Below are 16,116 nucleotides of genomic sequence, written 5' to 3' on the forward strand. Positions count from 1 at the left end.
GGGTGGGTTGTAGGGAGATCGGGGTGCAGGGGGGTGTGTGCGGGGGGCTGGGGGGGCTAGGGGCTGGCGGGGGCCCTGCCGGGGGTCGCGGGGCGCTGCCCCCGCCCCCCCGCCCTTCTCTCCCCTCGTTCCCCCCCCCCCTCCCCTCCGGAATGCGCGGGGCGGGGGGGGCCGGGGTGACGCCGCGGTCACGTGACGCCGCTGGAATGCCAACAATGTAGCGAATGTCCCGGCGCCGCGCGCCCCGCGCTCCGCTCGGAGGGACCGGGGGGGCCGGCGCGGAGGGATGGAGCTCGCACCCCCCCGCCGGGGCCGCCGCCGCTCGGCCGCTCCGTGACGGCGCCGGGAGCCCCCGGGGAGGTGAGAGCGGGACGGAGAGAGCCGCGCTTCGCTGCCATCCCGGGGGGGTAGGAGCCGTTTTCCCACCGCCGGGCGCTGAGTGCGTGGCGGGGCCGGGGGCGGGGCGGGGGGGGGGAGAGATCGATCCTCAGGGAAGGAGAGAGTGTCCCGGTGTGTGTCCCGAGGCACCGTGTGACAGCGCTGGGACGGGGACGGGACGGGACAGGAGGGGGGGACAGGGATGGGGACGGGGGGGGGAAAGAGGGGACAGGGTCAGCAGGGGACAGGACTGGGACAGGGCTGGGGTTGGGGGGGAGGAGAGGGGGGACAGGAGGGGACGGGGATGTGGGGAGGAGAAGGGGGACAGGGCCGGGGACAGGAGGGAGGAGAAGGGGGGCTGGGACGGGGCAGGACAGGATGGGACTGTGGGGGAAGGAGAAGGGGGACTGGACAGGAGAGAGACGGGACGGGACGGGGCTGTGGGGGGAAAGAGGGAGGACGGGGCTGGGGCTAGAGGAGAGGGGTCCCGCTTGTCCGCAGCCCCCAGGCCGGACTGCTTCCCCCCCTCCACCACCTCAGGGGCCGGTTCCTCAGGCCTGAGGTTATTTCGGGACCTTTCTGCGGGTTTAGGGCTAGGGGAGAAGGGGCTGGGGCAGCCGCCTTCCCCGTGGGTGCGGGGGATGAGCCCGGAGCAGACCCCGCTGGGGGGGAACAGGGGGGTCCAGCCCCTGCCAGGTCCCAGCTGGCTGCAGCGGGGCCCCCGCTGCTCCCAGGCAGCTGAAGGTCACTGCCAAAATCCAGCGCTTCGCCACCCTCTCTCTCCTGCCTCCTGAGCGGTGTGAGTGTTGGAATATACCCCACTGCCCTCCCCTTCCCCAGCAAAAGGCGCTGTGCACAAATGACGCAAAAAAATCAAGTTTATTTGGAGCACTCGGGTCATTTTTGCTGCTGGGCAGCTGTGGATGCAGCCGGTGAGCGGTTCCCCGCGGCGCAGGATCCGGCCAGTGCGTATGGTTGGCGGTGGGACGCGGGCACGGAGTTGCTTTTGAGCAGTTTTGTTAGCAGGAGGAAGGAGAGGAGCAACGATTTGGGGGAGATCCACGTGCCTGATGAGAAAAGGGGAGCACGGTTTGTATAATAATGAAATTCCTGAAAGGCTCTCCTGCCCCCAACAATCTTAGACCTACAGCACAAAGTGCACAGTTCCTGCTTCCATGAATTTGTGATCCAAAAAACCCGAAGCAATAACTATAGATTAAGAGAAGGAAGGCAGCTGGAGCAGTTTCTTAAAATTTTACTCCTTTCTTGTGCTGTGATCACTAGTTCAGCTTGCTTCATGGTTATAGGCAGAGAAACAGCTCTCCAGCGTGGCGTTTGGGTCTTAGTTCTTGAAACACAGCTGAGCTTTACTTTCATAGAATAGAATAGAATAGAATAGAATAGAATAGAATAGAATAGAATAGAATAGAATAGAATAACCAGGTTGGAAGAGACCCACCGGATCATCAAGTCCAACCATTCCTATCAAACACTAAACCATGCCCCTCAGCACCTCGTCCACCCGTGCCTTAAACACCTCCAGGGAAGGTGACTCAACCACCTCCCTGGGCAGCCTGCTCCAGTGCCCAATGACCCAATGAGGTCTCCCCTCAGCCTCCTCTTCTCCAGGCTAAACAACCCCAGCTCTCTCAGCCGCTCCTCGTAAGACTTGTTCTCCAGCCCCCTCACCAGCTTTGTTGCTCTTCTCTGGACTCGCTCTTGCCTGTGTCCCAGCTCCACAGAGCCACGAGAACATACAACCTGTTGGTGAATGAAGAAACAGGAGAGTGAACAGCTAGTGCTGCTGGGCCAACAAACATCAGCTTATAATTTCAACGTAGTTGGTGCCAGAGCAGCTATTGGTATTTCTCAAATGAAGAATTGTAATCTGCTATTCAAAAATTGTTGTAGCTTAATGCAATTAGAGTGATGCTGTGCTTATTTGATATACTCTATCTTCAGGATAATGGAGAACCTTTTAATTAGCACAGAACATCCATTTTGGAAAAAAACCAACCCTTAGGACTGTTTAGTCAGATTGGCTCGAAGCTCAAAACTGATTCTGACAAATGATGTCTCATGATGGCAGGAGGGCTATTGATACATTCATGCTGTAGGCAAGGTGCAGATTAGAAGTATTTGGAGTTATCTAAATCCAGATGTACAGTCAGAAATGCCTAGACAGAATTAGGCATACTACACATCCTTTAAAGCATACAAACGTTTTTTGCTAAAGACAGAAATCACAGGAGGATTTTAAAAAGCAGGCAGCTTGTCTTTCTTTGTAAATCATCTGTAATACTTAATGTTCCGATTTCCTGGCTTATCTTACATATTCATGTAAAAAACCTCTCTGCAGAATGTGAAACAGGTCTGCAGTTAGCTCCGGTATTTACTGTTGTTGCTGTTCCCATTCGTACTGTCTAAACAATCAACATTTTTTTCTGGTTTAGCAGTATTGTAAATGGAAGCTGAGGAAGTTGCCAGCCTCTTTGACCCAGCATTATTAGACTCCAGCTCAGGCTAAAGGTCGCAAGTCCTGTACGTGAAGCATGTGTGTAAGTGGGAGAGCAGTCCTCTGCTGCAAAACCGTGGTGGTGCGGTGGGTGTGTGCGCAGGCTTTTCCGGCATGTCCCAGGCCTGAGGATTGGCACGGGGACTGAAAAGGAAGAAGAAGCTGGATTCCTAAACACAGCCATATGGGGCCTGCTGCTGTGAGGAGAAGACAGACCATTAGAGACCAATTAATTGCTTTGTATCTTTTAAGCACTAGCTAGTTATGATGTAATCCTAAAAAGGCTGCAATATTATTATGTTTTTAAAAATGGTTATGTGTTTTGGGGTTTTTTTGCTGTGTTCTAGGTAGGTAGAAGTCTATTCCTGAGATCCTTCAGTCACTTTCAGAACAATGAAAACCTGATCTGTTATTGACTAATAGCTGATTAGTTGTTTGTGGAAGAGCTCAAGAGTGTTATAAGTGTTGTTTAGTTAACTGAACATTTAAATCTTAGCAAAAGAGGTTGACATCTACCCCTGTCATTGTGCATTCTCAAGTAGTTTGATCCTAGAGCTTTCGGTGTAAACGTAATCCTACCTTTCAGCTAAGGCGTGGGTCTGGAATGTTAGGCTGTACAGAAATTTCCCATTAGATCAATATATGGCAGGTGTTGTAAGAACATAACACATAGACCATATGTCAAATGATTAGTCTGTGCACCTGCATTTCAGACTGATTAACCATCATAAAAGAGCCTGGGCTCTCACTTCACTGTTGAATTTGAGTCCTTGGTTATAGAGGAAAGCTTGAAATGGACTCTCTACTAATGAGGAAGTGGTGATGGGCTTCAGAGGTGAATGTGTCCAGATTCTCTCTATATTTGTGAAAACAACAAAATTCTAACCTTCCCAACAAAGTGGCTTGAGCACCATTCAGGAGTCACTTTGCAAGGGCTAACGTCAACAGCGGAAGCAAACTTGAGTAAAATGATATTTCTGATTAAGCCACCTTCTTAATCCACTTCCAAATGTGCCATTATTTAATGTTTCTGTTACAGTGATGCCACGAAGACTTAGTTAAGGTAGGATTCTTGTTGTAACATCGTGCTGCACAGAGATGGCAAGTTGCACTGGCTTAGCTGTGCTGCATAGTTGTTCTCTGCTGCATGTCAGAAGAGGTGCAGAAGAGCTGTCTCAAAGTCTTTACTTTTTTTTGTATTGGGCTGCTGATGGAGCTGGTTCTGCCTCTTCTGCAGTTACTGAGTAGCTCCATCTACCTCTTTTCCCTTTCTTCCTTATAAGGCACAGCTAATGAAATATTGTATGACCACCCCCCCCCTTTTTTTTTTCCTCCCTCCTCCTTCCAGTTCTGGGGAGAATTCTTACCTGCAGGCTTTGCTGAGATAGTCATGTGGAAAGGCAAAATATCTTGTCTTTCTGTTATTCACTTTGTTATTGAAATCCTAGAAGTTGCTATGGTTAGAGTCATCAATATTTCCATTATAAATCTTTTTCATAAACTTCTGAAACTGAGCTCAGCTAGTGTAAAACAAGCAAAACCTTAAGTGGGGGAAAAACATTTCATGAACATACTCTTCCCTAATTATGAAATAGGATAGGCTTGTCCAGGATTTGGTTATGCAATTGGGTGGGAAATGTGCCACAGTTAGGTGCTGTAAAATTCTTAAGCATTGTAGTTTTTAAGGGTTTGCTTTTCATGTGTTTTGAAAATGGAACGTAAAAGAAAATAGATTATTTATTGCCTACGTTGAGAAAGCCTTTTGGAATCCTGTTCTTGAAAACAGATAAAGTGAAAATCATTAAAAGGAATCCAGCTGTGACAGCTTAATAGGTTAAACTGATTCACTTGCACTTGATTAATTGTCATGCTGTCCCTTCAGAGGCATTTACAATATCAGCTTAATTGCTTGTACTTTCTATTTTCTTTTGTTTCAGACACTGTCAGTCTGCAAAATGATGATTCCAAGGATTTTCATTTTCTGCAGGAAACATGAAGATCGTGAGCTGAAGTAAAACTTTGGCAGACATTTCTTGAGAATCTTGCCTTTGCTCTTTGAAGGATTATGTTTACAAGAAATTGATACCATCAAGTGACACCGTTCCAAAATAAAGTAATTTAAAATAACTGTAAGAATAAAGCTGTATTTATGCTCAGAGAAAACTGGATTAACAATGAGGCCAAAGACTTTTCCTGCAACAACGTATTCTGGGAACAGCAGACAAAGGTTACAAGAGATTCGAGAAGGTTTAAAGCAGCCATCCAAATCTTCAGGTCAGGGACTACCTATTGGACCAGGCAGTGAAACTTCTCTGGACCCTAAGATTTTAATGGGGAAGGATGCTGCAAGGCAGCAGCAGATGAGACAAACACCGAAGTTTGGACCGTATCAGAAAGCTCTGCGAGAAATTAGATATTCATTGCTGCCTTTTGCTAACGAGTCGAGCAGCGCAGCAGTTGTTGAAGTAAATAGGCAGATGCTCCAGGAACTGGTGAATGCAGGTTGCGATCAGGTATGTATGGGTTTGGAGGGGAGATTATCACTGCCTGCAGAACAAGTTTATGCTTGAAACTGAGAAAAGGTTTTTGATGGAAGGTCCCAGGCTTACTGGTTGACAAAATGCGCCGATTCTTCTGGCATTCATGTTGCTGTATGGCTGTTAGAGTAGGTGGACTTGCTGTTGAGAGACATGCCTAGTATGGGGTAAATTCATGTTAAAGATTGACCTGGTGAACTTATGATTTCTCCAGTTGATGTATAAGGCTGAACACAGTAGCTTGTCTTTGTCTTCTTTTTTTGCCCTCAATACTGGAAAAAAGCCTTAGCTATGAGTATTAGGATGGAATTTTGACTGTCATATCTGGGATCAGTTCACTGTCATAAGCAACTAGAAGCAATGACAGAGACAGTATACAGTCTTTGAAGAAGTTCACTTGCTGTGTGAGATAATCAGAGCTAGAATAGGTTGCAGATCCTTTGAGAAGTGCTGCAGTACAACTAAACACTTCCTAATCCAGGGAATCAAGACGCTGTACTGAATCATTTAACTGGAGGAACCAAGGATTGTCTCTGATGTTGAGCATGGCATGAAAACATTATTTTTTTAGAACTCTACCCTCTAAGTTTCCCTAGCTGTTCAGGATGAGAACACTGCCTGTGCATATGAGCCAAGGTTCAATGAGCACAGCTGGATTCTGGATTGGAAATGTGCATTTGGTAGGTTACATGGATGAATCGTTCACACACAGAACAGGCTTGTTGGACTGAAATATTGGAAAGTACTTTGAGCATACTGCAGCACAAAAATGTTAAGCCAATGTATAAAACAGAAATACCTGAGCACCTGTTAAAATGTCGTGGTATTAAAGGCAGTGTAATGCATTATATATGTAAAAGTTTTTAATATCTTTAGCTATTCTGCCTTCAACATTCCTCTAATGGTATTGCTTCTCAAACAGCAGTGAGAATGAGCCCAGTTCTGATGCTGACTTGGAGATTTTTGAAACCTCCTTAAATTTGGCTCTACATTTTTGGTTGGGCTTCCGCCCCCACTGGCTGTGATCCTCCCATCCTCGCATTTGGCTTTTCTTCCTATATGTGACTTGTTGCTTGGAGACATCGTTATTGGGCCTACCCCTTAGGTGTGTTTGACATTGAAACCTAAAATAAACAGGTTCGATTTGGTCGAGAGTCCAGATAAAGGTTCCAAAACTGGAGTCTTGAGGTTAGTAGTGCTGGGTTTCCTAATGTGGTTCTGGGTCATATGAAGACTGGCTCTTCTGGACTTGTGAATGAATGGAGCTTCTTGAGATGGTGTGAGTGGTCTCTGGCCCTGGGAATGGCATGGTGTAGGGTGCCAGACTTGATTAGTACCTCTAGATTCTTACTTTCTTCCTGGTGCCTGAGCTGTTTTCGATCAAATACTGAAGTGTTTCAGAGCATGATGTGTAGTACATCAGCCATCCCGAGCTACCCTGTCCCTGCTTGTGAGTCAAAGCCTTTAAATACCTACAGTGTGGGCATCTTATGTAGTCCTGCAGGCCTTTAACAGATCTCTGATTTAAAAGAGAGATGAAGTCAGCTTCAGTTTCTTTTATTTACCTCTGGACAGAGTGCTAGTGTGAGGTGGGTAAATGGGCATTGAAGGCCCCTCTATCCTCAAATCCCAGGAAAAAAATGTTTAGAGGTTAAAGATCTCAATGCATGAATAAGCTGATGGTCTACTTGAACCTTCTGCAGCAAGTGTGCAGAGTACAAGAACTTAGACCTCCTGATCTCGCTTCATGGCACACTGATCACCTGTTCGGTGGCTGCTAGGGTCCTGAAGTTGGCAGTTTAGAGCTTCTTGTGACAATCATGGGTGTTCTAGGAAGTTGCAAAGAATGACTGGATGGCTATAACATCATTCAGTTTGATCTTATGTGAATTCCATTTTCAAGCTGGATTTGGGCTGATGCTTTTTGGTGTTCTAGATGGAACACTGGAAAGTAATCCTTACCTTGTGGATAATCTGCTCTGGTGGACACCAAGCAAGGACTGGGATTCTCCTTCAGTTTACTGAGCCACAATAAGTATTTTTAGGAGGGTGGAGGGGAGTAGTGGTGGTTAAGAAGGAAGGAGTCTAAGTTTTAGATGCTGTGGAAAAGATACTTCTATTCTTTACTCTTACTAGCTTCATGCATGTAACGTATCTGTAGCATGGTTAGATTTTAACAACCATCTAACACACTACAAGAGATGTTCCTTGCTAGGTAACATGAAGGTAGGGTTTGTAGCTCCCTGTTCTGCCAGTATGACTCTTAAGTTTTAAGATTAAACTGAAATTGCTTTAATTAAACAAAAAGGAAGCTCCATGAAAGACCCACACAGACAGGAAATTGGTTATGAGCTGGTTGGTAAACTTAACGAGTATATAAAATGCAGTGTAATTCATGAAGTAAATACAAAATTCTTCTGTCTTGAAGTTACAGCTTCATGGGTGCTACATGTGAAAGCAGATATTTTTTTCAATTATTAGGAAGTTACCAGTGTCCTTTCAAATGACCCATGTTCTTTTCACAAAGGTTTCTTTTCAACCATTGTGTAGCTTATGATTTTATAGTAGAATCTGGCCCCAAAAACTTAATGGGGACTTTGCTGTTGACCTGAAAGAAGCCAGGACTACACACTTTTGTTTTTTAAGAGATACAATTACACACATAATTACTCATAGTTCTTCTCAGACGAGTGGAGTAACTTGTCTGTTGTTTGCTTAAGTCATCTTTTCAACAGTAATTATTTAGCAAGCTTCAATCAAAAATAATTAGTGCAGCACAAGTAGTTTTGAGACTTGTACAACATGACTGCAAAGGGCTGGACCTTTTTTATTGCAAAAGCTTGAAGCTAAAAGCACTGCTAACACACCATTATTGAGTAAATACAACTCCTTGGGCTTGGAAGTGTAACTTGCAGTCACTGCAGAGGGGCAAGAGCGTGGAGCATCTGTCCTGCCTGCTGGTAAACCGCTGGAATCACCTGGGGCAACTGGATGGCTTTTGGGGTGTGGTGGTAAATGCAGCTGCTGTTGTGGATTGAATTTTTCTAATGAATAGATGCAATTGAGCATATGATCAGTGATATTCCAGCAACCTGAATGGGCTGTACTGTACTTACTGTACTTCCTTAGAGCATAAACAGCCTCTGACATTGTAATTTAGAGTGGGCTGCAGCAGTTCTAGATGAACTGTGAAACGTTACATGCTTGTCACTTTCCCCCCAAGCAAACTTCTTTTCTTTGAGCAAGGGTGCCTTTTCTGGGTGAAGATTTCAAGACACAGCTTGATTGGGCAGCTATTTTTAAGAAAAAAAAAAAGTTAATGTGCATTTTGTACTTATACAGTGGATAATTATGTGAATGTGTGCAGCGGGGAAATCCTTATGCTTCATTTTTTCCAGAGATTTTTATAAATATCTCTGTAATAAAACATACACCCCACCTGTGACAATATCAGAACATTCTGAAGGGGAAGATCAGTCCTTAATTAGTGTCTGATACTACTTATAGTGTCTTCCAAGGAAGTGGAATGGTGTTTGTGGCTACTGTAATGTGTCTAAGAATATCAAGCTGACCACGTAGTCATCTGTATTGCACCAGGTTCCTGGAATTTACTTTGTAGAAGTGAGGTGGTTTGTTTTTCTGTTTTTTTCATAGAATCATAGAATAACCAGGTTGGAAGAGACCCACCGAATCATCGAGTCCAACCATTCCTATCAAACACTAAACCATGCCCCTTAGCACCTCGTCCACCCGTGCCTTAATTCCTTCTTCTCATATACAAGGATTCTTTTAATTTCTTCGTCATGGATTACATTATTTTTAAACCATTTGGCAAAGATTCTGTTCTGATTTGGGAAGTACTGCTTGAAATTGGGAAACTTTGAGATAGGGAATGCAATGTTTATCTCAATTTGAAGGAGTATTTACACTACTCTGAGGAAAATTCTGCCATGCCAAGTGGAGCTTGGGCAGGAATTCCTTTTTATGTTTCAGGTTTGCAATTAGTATTGTGTTTTTTCTAATCTATGAAGGTTTTTAGGTCCTGCTTGTTCATGTAGAATTGATGTTCCACCTGACAGTGTGTGTTACTGAGCAGTATGACTTTTCATCCTATAGGAGTGATGAGAGAAGGAGACACAATGCAAGGTTTTGTTTTAGTAACAGAGAATGCACGACAGGAGTTTTGCTGTAGTGAAATACCTGTTGTGATGTATTTGTTAAGAGGACAAGACTAAAAAGACAGCTTGCCTTCAACGCGAAGGGCAGCAAATTTTGTAATATCTCTGAGCAACCAGGGGAATTGTAATCATAACATTGGCCTGTCCCATAACAAAATTTTTTCTTCTCCTTCAGTAAACTTCACCTGTATTAAGAGTTGTGTTTACCCAGCTATTTACCAAAACCTCCAGGGTGAACATCTTAGTCATCTTCTGGGTGTTTTGGGTTTAGGTTGTTTTGTTAATGGAGAATGACTGAGGAGTGAGCTGTTACAGGATTGCCTAGGTTAGTCTGTGGAACATGTCCTAGAGGTGGCAGGATACAAGTTATGTTTCAGGTCAGAAGTAAGTAAGTATTCTTGGGTTACAAGGAGAAAAAAGGGGCCTTCAAATGAGGGCACTCACTGCTGAATGCAGAAGGATTTTATTTTAGCAACTGAAGTAGATTCCATAATTCAGGCCAACAGTCTCTAGCGTGTTCATTTGCTTCCCTCATTTGAAGGTAAGTTGTGCACTCTGTCTTCTCTTTGCTAGTGGTGTTGAGAGCTTGTTTCATGACCTTTTCATAGAACCACAGAATAACAGAATCACAGAATAGTTTGGGTCGGAAGGGACTTTAGAGATCATCCAGTTCCAACCCCCTGCCATGGGCAGGGACACCTCCCACCAGCCCAGGCTGCCCAAGGCCCCATCCAGCCTGGCCTTGAACACCTCCAGGGATGGGGCAGCCACAGCTTCTCTGGGCAACCTGTGCCACTGCCTCACCACCCTCATCATGAAGAATTTCTTCCTAATGTCTAATCTAAATCTTCATCTTCCCCCTTCCAATTTAAAGCCATTTCCCCTCATCCTATCACTACATGCCCTCCAAGTCCTTCCCCAGCTTTCCTCTAGCCCCTTCAGGTATTGAAAGGTCGCTATAAGGTCTCCTCGGAGCCTTCTGTTCTCCATGCTGAACAACCCCAGCTCTCTCAGCCTGTGCTCCAGCCCTCTGATGATCTTCATGGCCCTCCTCTGGACCCGTTCTAACAGCTCCATATCCTTTTTATATTGGGGATTCCAGAACTGGACAGGAGACTCCAGGTGGGGTCTCACAAGAACAGAATAAAGGGGGAGAATCCCTTCCCTTGACCTGCTGGCCGCGCTTCTATTGATGCCAACCAGGAGACCATACTTTTTCTTTCTAACATCCCCTTTTGGTTTTAACCTTTTTCTCATTTCTGACCAGTTTCCAGTATCACCCAGTGTTCTTCCATCAAAGCATGCAAGGGAATGTGTTTTCCCACCAACTTGCCTCATGTTAGCCTTTAAGTCAATTTTGGTTTTAGCTGCTTCAGAAAAAAAGTAAGTCATATATTTCCAGGGGCTGAAAGCAAGAGATGAGGGCTGTTCTTGAGCTGATACCTGCTGACACCTTTCTCTTCTATCCTGTTTCTCTTATCTCCAGTCTTGCTATGTTGCTGTTGCTGTGTTAGTAAATATACTTCAATCCTCTGTGTCCTGGAATACATTCAGTAAAGCCCTTTGGCTTTGTTCTATTTGCGTGTGGCTTAGAGTATGTTCTTGTGCTGTGCTGCAGAAGGGCGAAAAAGGATTTTGCCTGTTCTCTTGCATTTTCGCAGTAGTGGAATTATTTGTTGGCAGTAGTAGGTGATTGCGTGTGCTCCTTCATATGACAAGATGTGGCTTCTTGGCAGCTGGGCATTGAGCAAGGCTGCAGTATGTTTAAACTCTGCCCTTTGTTCTTGTTAGTCTCCTTTTTTTCTGTGGCAAACTATAGAATAAATTACAGCTTGGTAGTAGGATTATGTTTGAAATGACAGAACAAGAATCAGATGCCAGGCTTCAGCTGTGAGTAAGTGTGAATCTTGAGTTCTGTTAAACTAATGTTTCCCTGTTCCTCATCTCAGATAATCATTCTAGAAGCTTGCGAGATAATATAAAAGCCTAAAATTATATATTGCTGTGTCAGGGTGTAAAAGTAACTTGCATTGGATGCTTAAATTGTATTTATTAAAATTTAATCTCCAGGAGATTATGGATTTTTTTCTGTAAAAAAGGAAATGGCTTCATCACAGCCACTAAAAATTCTGCATAAGCATTAACTTCAGCCTCTGAATAAAATAGCCCTTGTGACCAAATTGCCATTTTTAAAACAGGAAGTTGATATCACAATAGTAGTAGGGTGTAACTGTTCCTTTTGCATTTTTTTTGTTATTCTCAGCGTAAACCTCTGCCATTCTTTTCACCTCGTATCTGAGAGGAACCAGTGTAATTTTATGGTGAGACCAAAAACCAGCATCTCTGTATGAGGAGAGTGAGGCGCGTTTTGTTTGGTTGCGTTTGTGAGTTCTTTTTTTCCTTTCTCAAAAAAATGGAATAACACTTTAAAACTTAGATATTTCACTAGAAGGACTAGATGCAAGGTTTTCACATGGCTGCGGTCCTTAGAGATAATCCAAGATGTGCATTTGGAACTCATTTAATTCAGCCTAGGAATGCTTTTCCGATAGTTGCTAAACTAAATAAAAGCTTATGTGAAAGCTGCTAATTGAGTAGCAGTAGAATGCAAATAAAAATCCATGACTACTTCTCATGTGGTACACAGGTATGTGCCATACTTGTGTTTTTTTCCTAAAGCATGGCCAAATATACAGAGTAACTTACAGTTTTTCTCACTTTTGTTTTTCTTCATTTTTTTTTTTTTGTGCTGTGCCCACAGGAAAAAATATTTTCCAGGCACTTTGAAATTAGTTGATCAGTAGAACTGAAGCTAAGTTGACTGGAAGAATAAAATAGGGAATCTCAACTGTACCCTGTGCAAAAATGAGATACACGAGCATACAGTAATTTAAATTACAAGGGTGTAGCCAGGCATTCATTGCATAATATAACCTGCTAAACTAAAGGGAACTGAAGTACTTCTTCTTCTGGTTTATTTATAAAACATCATTGTCAAATATTGTCCTATTTGCCCAAGGGCAGAATGAAGTTACTGTGACTACATTTTCTGAATGCGTGGTAGTATTACCACGTGTGTCTGTTTTCTGGAAATACTGAAGATGCTGGCTGAATTCTTACCAGCCTGACATTGGGGCGAGAAACAGTGACCAGCACGGTCATGCCCAGGAGGTAGGGACTGAGGATCACGCTGCTGTTGTTCTGAAGGTAAATGCTTATGTCTTACAAAATGTAGAAGTGGTTTTTGGTTGTGGGGTTGGTCGTGTCACTCTTGAGCAGACCACGGCTTGTCGGTGCTCCCTTGGGCACAGTGTTCAAATCACACTCAGCAGCTGCCTGTGGTGGTGGTGACTCCTATATAGCATCCCTGTCCCATGTGTGTTGTCTGCGTATCCCCCACACCTGCCATAAATCAGGCTCCAGTACGTATATTCTCATTCCTTGTGTATTTGTGTATTGGCTGTCTCTGCGAGAGGTGTGCAGATGCATGTAGGCAATGCTGTCTGAAATAGGCAAGGAGGAACATGGAAGAGACTTTCAAGTTGAGTTTTCTTGGGGATGCAAGCTGCTGTTTTTCTCTTTTGTTGGGTACGTCCATTAATTCTCCACCTTTTTTTTTTTTTTCCTTTATCTTTTAACGAACAGCTGAGAAGGCCCAGATTTGCTTTTATTTGACTTAGGAAAGAATTCTGACTGGATTGCAAGCTGCCTTACTATCAATATAGCTACACTAGGATGGATATTTTACAATCAAGTACTGCTGGAACAAACAGTTTGTGCTGGTAAAATCTGTGATGGACAGACACCCTGTCTGTTTGCTTAATGCTACAGATGTTTGTTTTCCTTTCAGTCTTATCTTTACATAAATCATGTGCAGCATGTGAAATACATTCCACTTTTTTCACTCTTTCTGTTTATGTTCATAACCTAATTGCGAGTGTAGCTTAGAACTGACATTTTTATGTTGCTTGGAGCTGAGGCTTAGAGTGGAAAATGCTGTTCCGTGTTTCTAGGTTTTCATCATTCCTTTTTTTTGGAAAAAAAAATAAAATTCAATTTAAAAATGCCACTGATTACCACACTAGAGGCTGAAGCTGCTGTGGTATTATGGTCTTTGGTGTTGCCCTACAACAGTAGTGGCAGGCTCCGGGCTTGAGAGGGATCCCAATTTCCCACTTTCAGAAGATGCTTAAGTAAATGCGTGGTGAAAGTGAACCAGTCAAGCTCTTGCTGTCTGCCTGCTCTACACATCTGCTGCTGGTCACCCACAATACTGTTGCTGCTGGAATATTTTCGACGTCATGTTATTTGGCAGCTGATGTGTTTTCCCTGATACCACGTGGCTTCTGCTGAGGTGGTCCTGTCAGCTCTGGTCTTGATGGGTCACCCAGCAATGGCTGCAGCACAGCAAAACTGGTTTTGTTCTAATAGTCTTGTTCTGCCATCTGGGCTGTCACTGAGAGTCCACAAGAAATCTCTCTTATACAAACCGACATATAGAAATTAGGTTTCACCCAAGAGATGCATATGTGCATATATATATTATGAAAACCACAATGATTGCATGGTACCAGCTCCTTCTGAAGAACTTAATCCGTAGGATTTGGTAGTTCATTGGTGATTTCTTTTTCAGTCTAAGTAAACAAGATTCTAATATTTGAGGCTGTGTTCTGCTTCCCTGCAGTCTAAGAGTTGTTTTTCTCCTGATGAGAGACTTGTCCTCTTCATTTTAACTGAATCCAAGCAATTAAAAATATTTCCCCAGGGAGGCGAAGGATGAAGAGAATAGAAAGGATATGAAAATACTTCAAAAATATATATTTCTAGGTCAGTGAATTTTCAGAAGGCTGAAGCCAAAGAACACTGTGTACCTGTAACTTTGCAAATCAGGTAACAGCTTTGGCAGAGACAGCCTGTGAAAATAATTGCGCTCTGTGCTGCTTTGTCTTTAATTGTGTGTATGTGTGTGTACATGAAACTATTACTGCAACACATGTTGTCTTCTATGCATTTTGAGAAATATAGACACGGTTTAAATGGAAAAAATCTTGAGATTTAAATGCAGATGGCTTGAATGACCAAGCCATTTGCCACTGTTTTTTATATCCATCATAACTCTCGTACATGATTTGTAAATTTGTCACTTCAGCTGAAGTGTGCAAAGATGCAGTATATTACTCCTTACGTATAAAATAGTAGAAAGAAGAGTGCTGCTGCTGGGTGATAAAATAGTTAAGTTCTTACCCTTTGAAGAGATTGACTTCTGTAGGACAGCTAGCAGTGTAAAATTACTCCTGTGTAAGTCTTTATATGGTTAGGTTTGGATTTTATCTGCCATTTATGAATCCGGTGGATGTGGGCTATTTCAGAACAGAAGAAGATGTCAGCACAGACTCAGAGTTCATTGTTGTTGCTCTGCAGCTTCCGTCTCTCCCTGTTCATTTTGTTCTTCCACTGCATCAACTCAGTACTATCTTCAAGGCTATTCAAATCTAGACTTTGCTTTACCTGTCATCCTGTTGCATTCTTTTTTCTGCTTCATTGGTTTGAATGACTAATACTCAACACCTCCTACGTGCTTTTCCATGTGCTCCTGAATACCCTAAATTAATTATTTTTTATACCATTGCAAACTATTAAGAAAGAACTCTTCTATAGACTTCAACCTTATTTTTTAGATTTGATGTGACATCCTGAGGAATTATAGATGCATCTGTAATGTGACTTTGACAGCACAACCCGTATCTTTTCACTTCTGCATGTTTTCTTCCACTTAATGTCAGGACTCCATAGTCTGTGCTTAAACCAGATACCTGTCCCATTTGTGCTTTTCTTCCAGCTTTGCCAGTCACTGTGTTCGCTCCACCTTCCTGCCAGATGTCAGCCTGATACAGGTGCATAAAATCTAATCAGTGTAACTGAAACCTTGGAGATGCTAATATGTGCAGGGTATGCTGGTTAAAAAAAACAAAACAAAACGCACCCCCCCGCTCTGGCTGTCCCAATTAAAAATATAAAAAGTTGCTGCCATATGACAGAGATCTTTGAATCAAGACAAATCTACTCCATATTGGGCTATTTTTGTCCTGGCTCCAAATGAGTGCTGGATAGTTTTTTCCGGAGATGTGCATTCCATCGTGCTGGAGCCTGTTTCTTCTGATTGTCCAGCACAGTTTCTTGAGTGTGCTTTTAGATGATTCCCCGCTGGCCAGTGTGATGTGTGCTGCCCAGGCGTGGTAGTGACCTGCTGGCTGTTCTCTGGAGCAGGATGGAATTCCTCTTTTCTTTCCAGTGCTCCAGCAGTTGCTGTGCTGGAAACTCACTTCCATCTCTGTCCTGTGATCACTTCTTGCAGCTTGGCCATCCCTCCCATTCTGAAAATATTTTTCTTGTGTTCTGTAATGCAAGCACTAAGCTCATTCAGTGCTTTCCTGAAGGTGTGTTAGGAAGAGCCTGTGAAACACGTGTGGTGTTGTGGTCATGCAGATGACGAAGAGAAAATGTTGAT

The 16,116-nt window shown here is 43.7% G+C and overlaps 1 protein-coding gene across 1 annotated transcript in view; it reads left to right on the top strand.

Annotated features, from left to right (window-relative positions):
* Positions 1-203: 203 nt before the first annotated feature.
* The window catches only part of LATS2 (large tumor suppressor kinase 2), a 50,180-nt gene continuing 34,267 nt past the window's right edge, over positions 204-16,116 (top strand). Inside the window, exons 1-2 of the mRNA XM_069883469.1 lie at positions 204-360; positions 4,831-5,406. Coding sequence (XP_069739570.1) covers positions 5,068-5,406 — 339 coding nt within the window. The 5' untranslated portion in view covers positions 204-360; positions 4,831-5,067. The remainder of the gene's footprint in view (positions 361-4,830; positions 5,407-16,116) is intronic.

Source organism: Phaenicophaeus curvirostris, chromosome 1, assembly GCF_032191515.1.
Source record: "Phaenicophaeus curvirostris isolate KB17595 chromosome 1, BPBGC_Pcur_1.0, whole genome shotgun sequence".
Classification (NCBI taxonomy): Eukaryota; Metazoa; Chordata; class Aves; order Cuculiformes; family Cuculidae; genus Phaenicophaeus; species Phaenicophaeus curvirostris.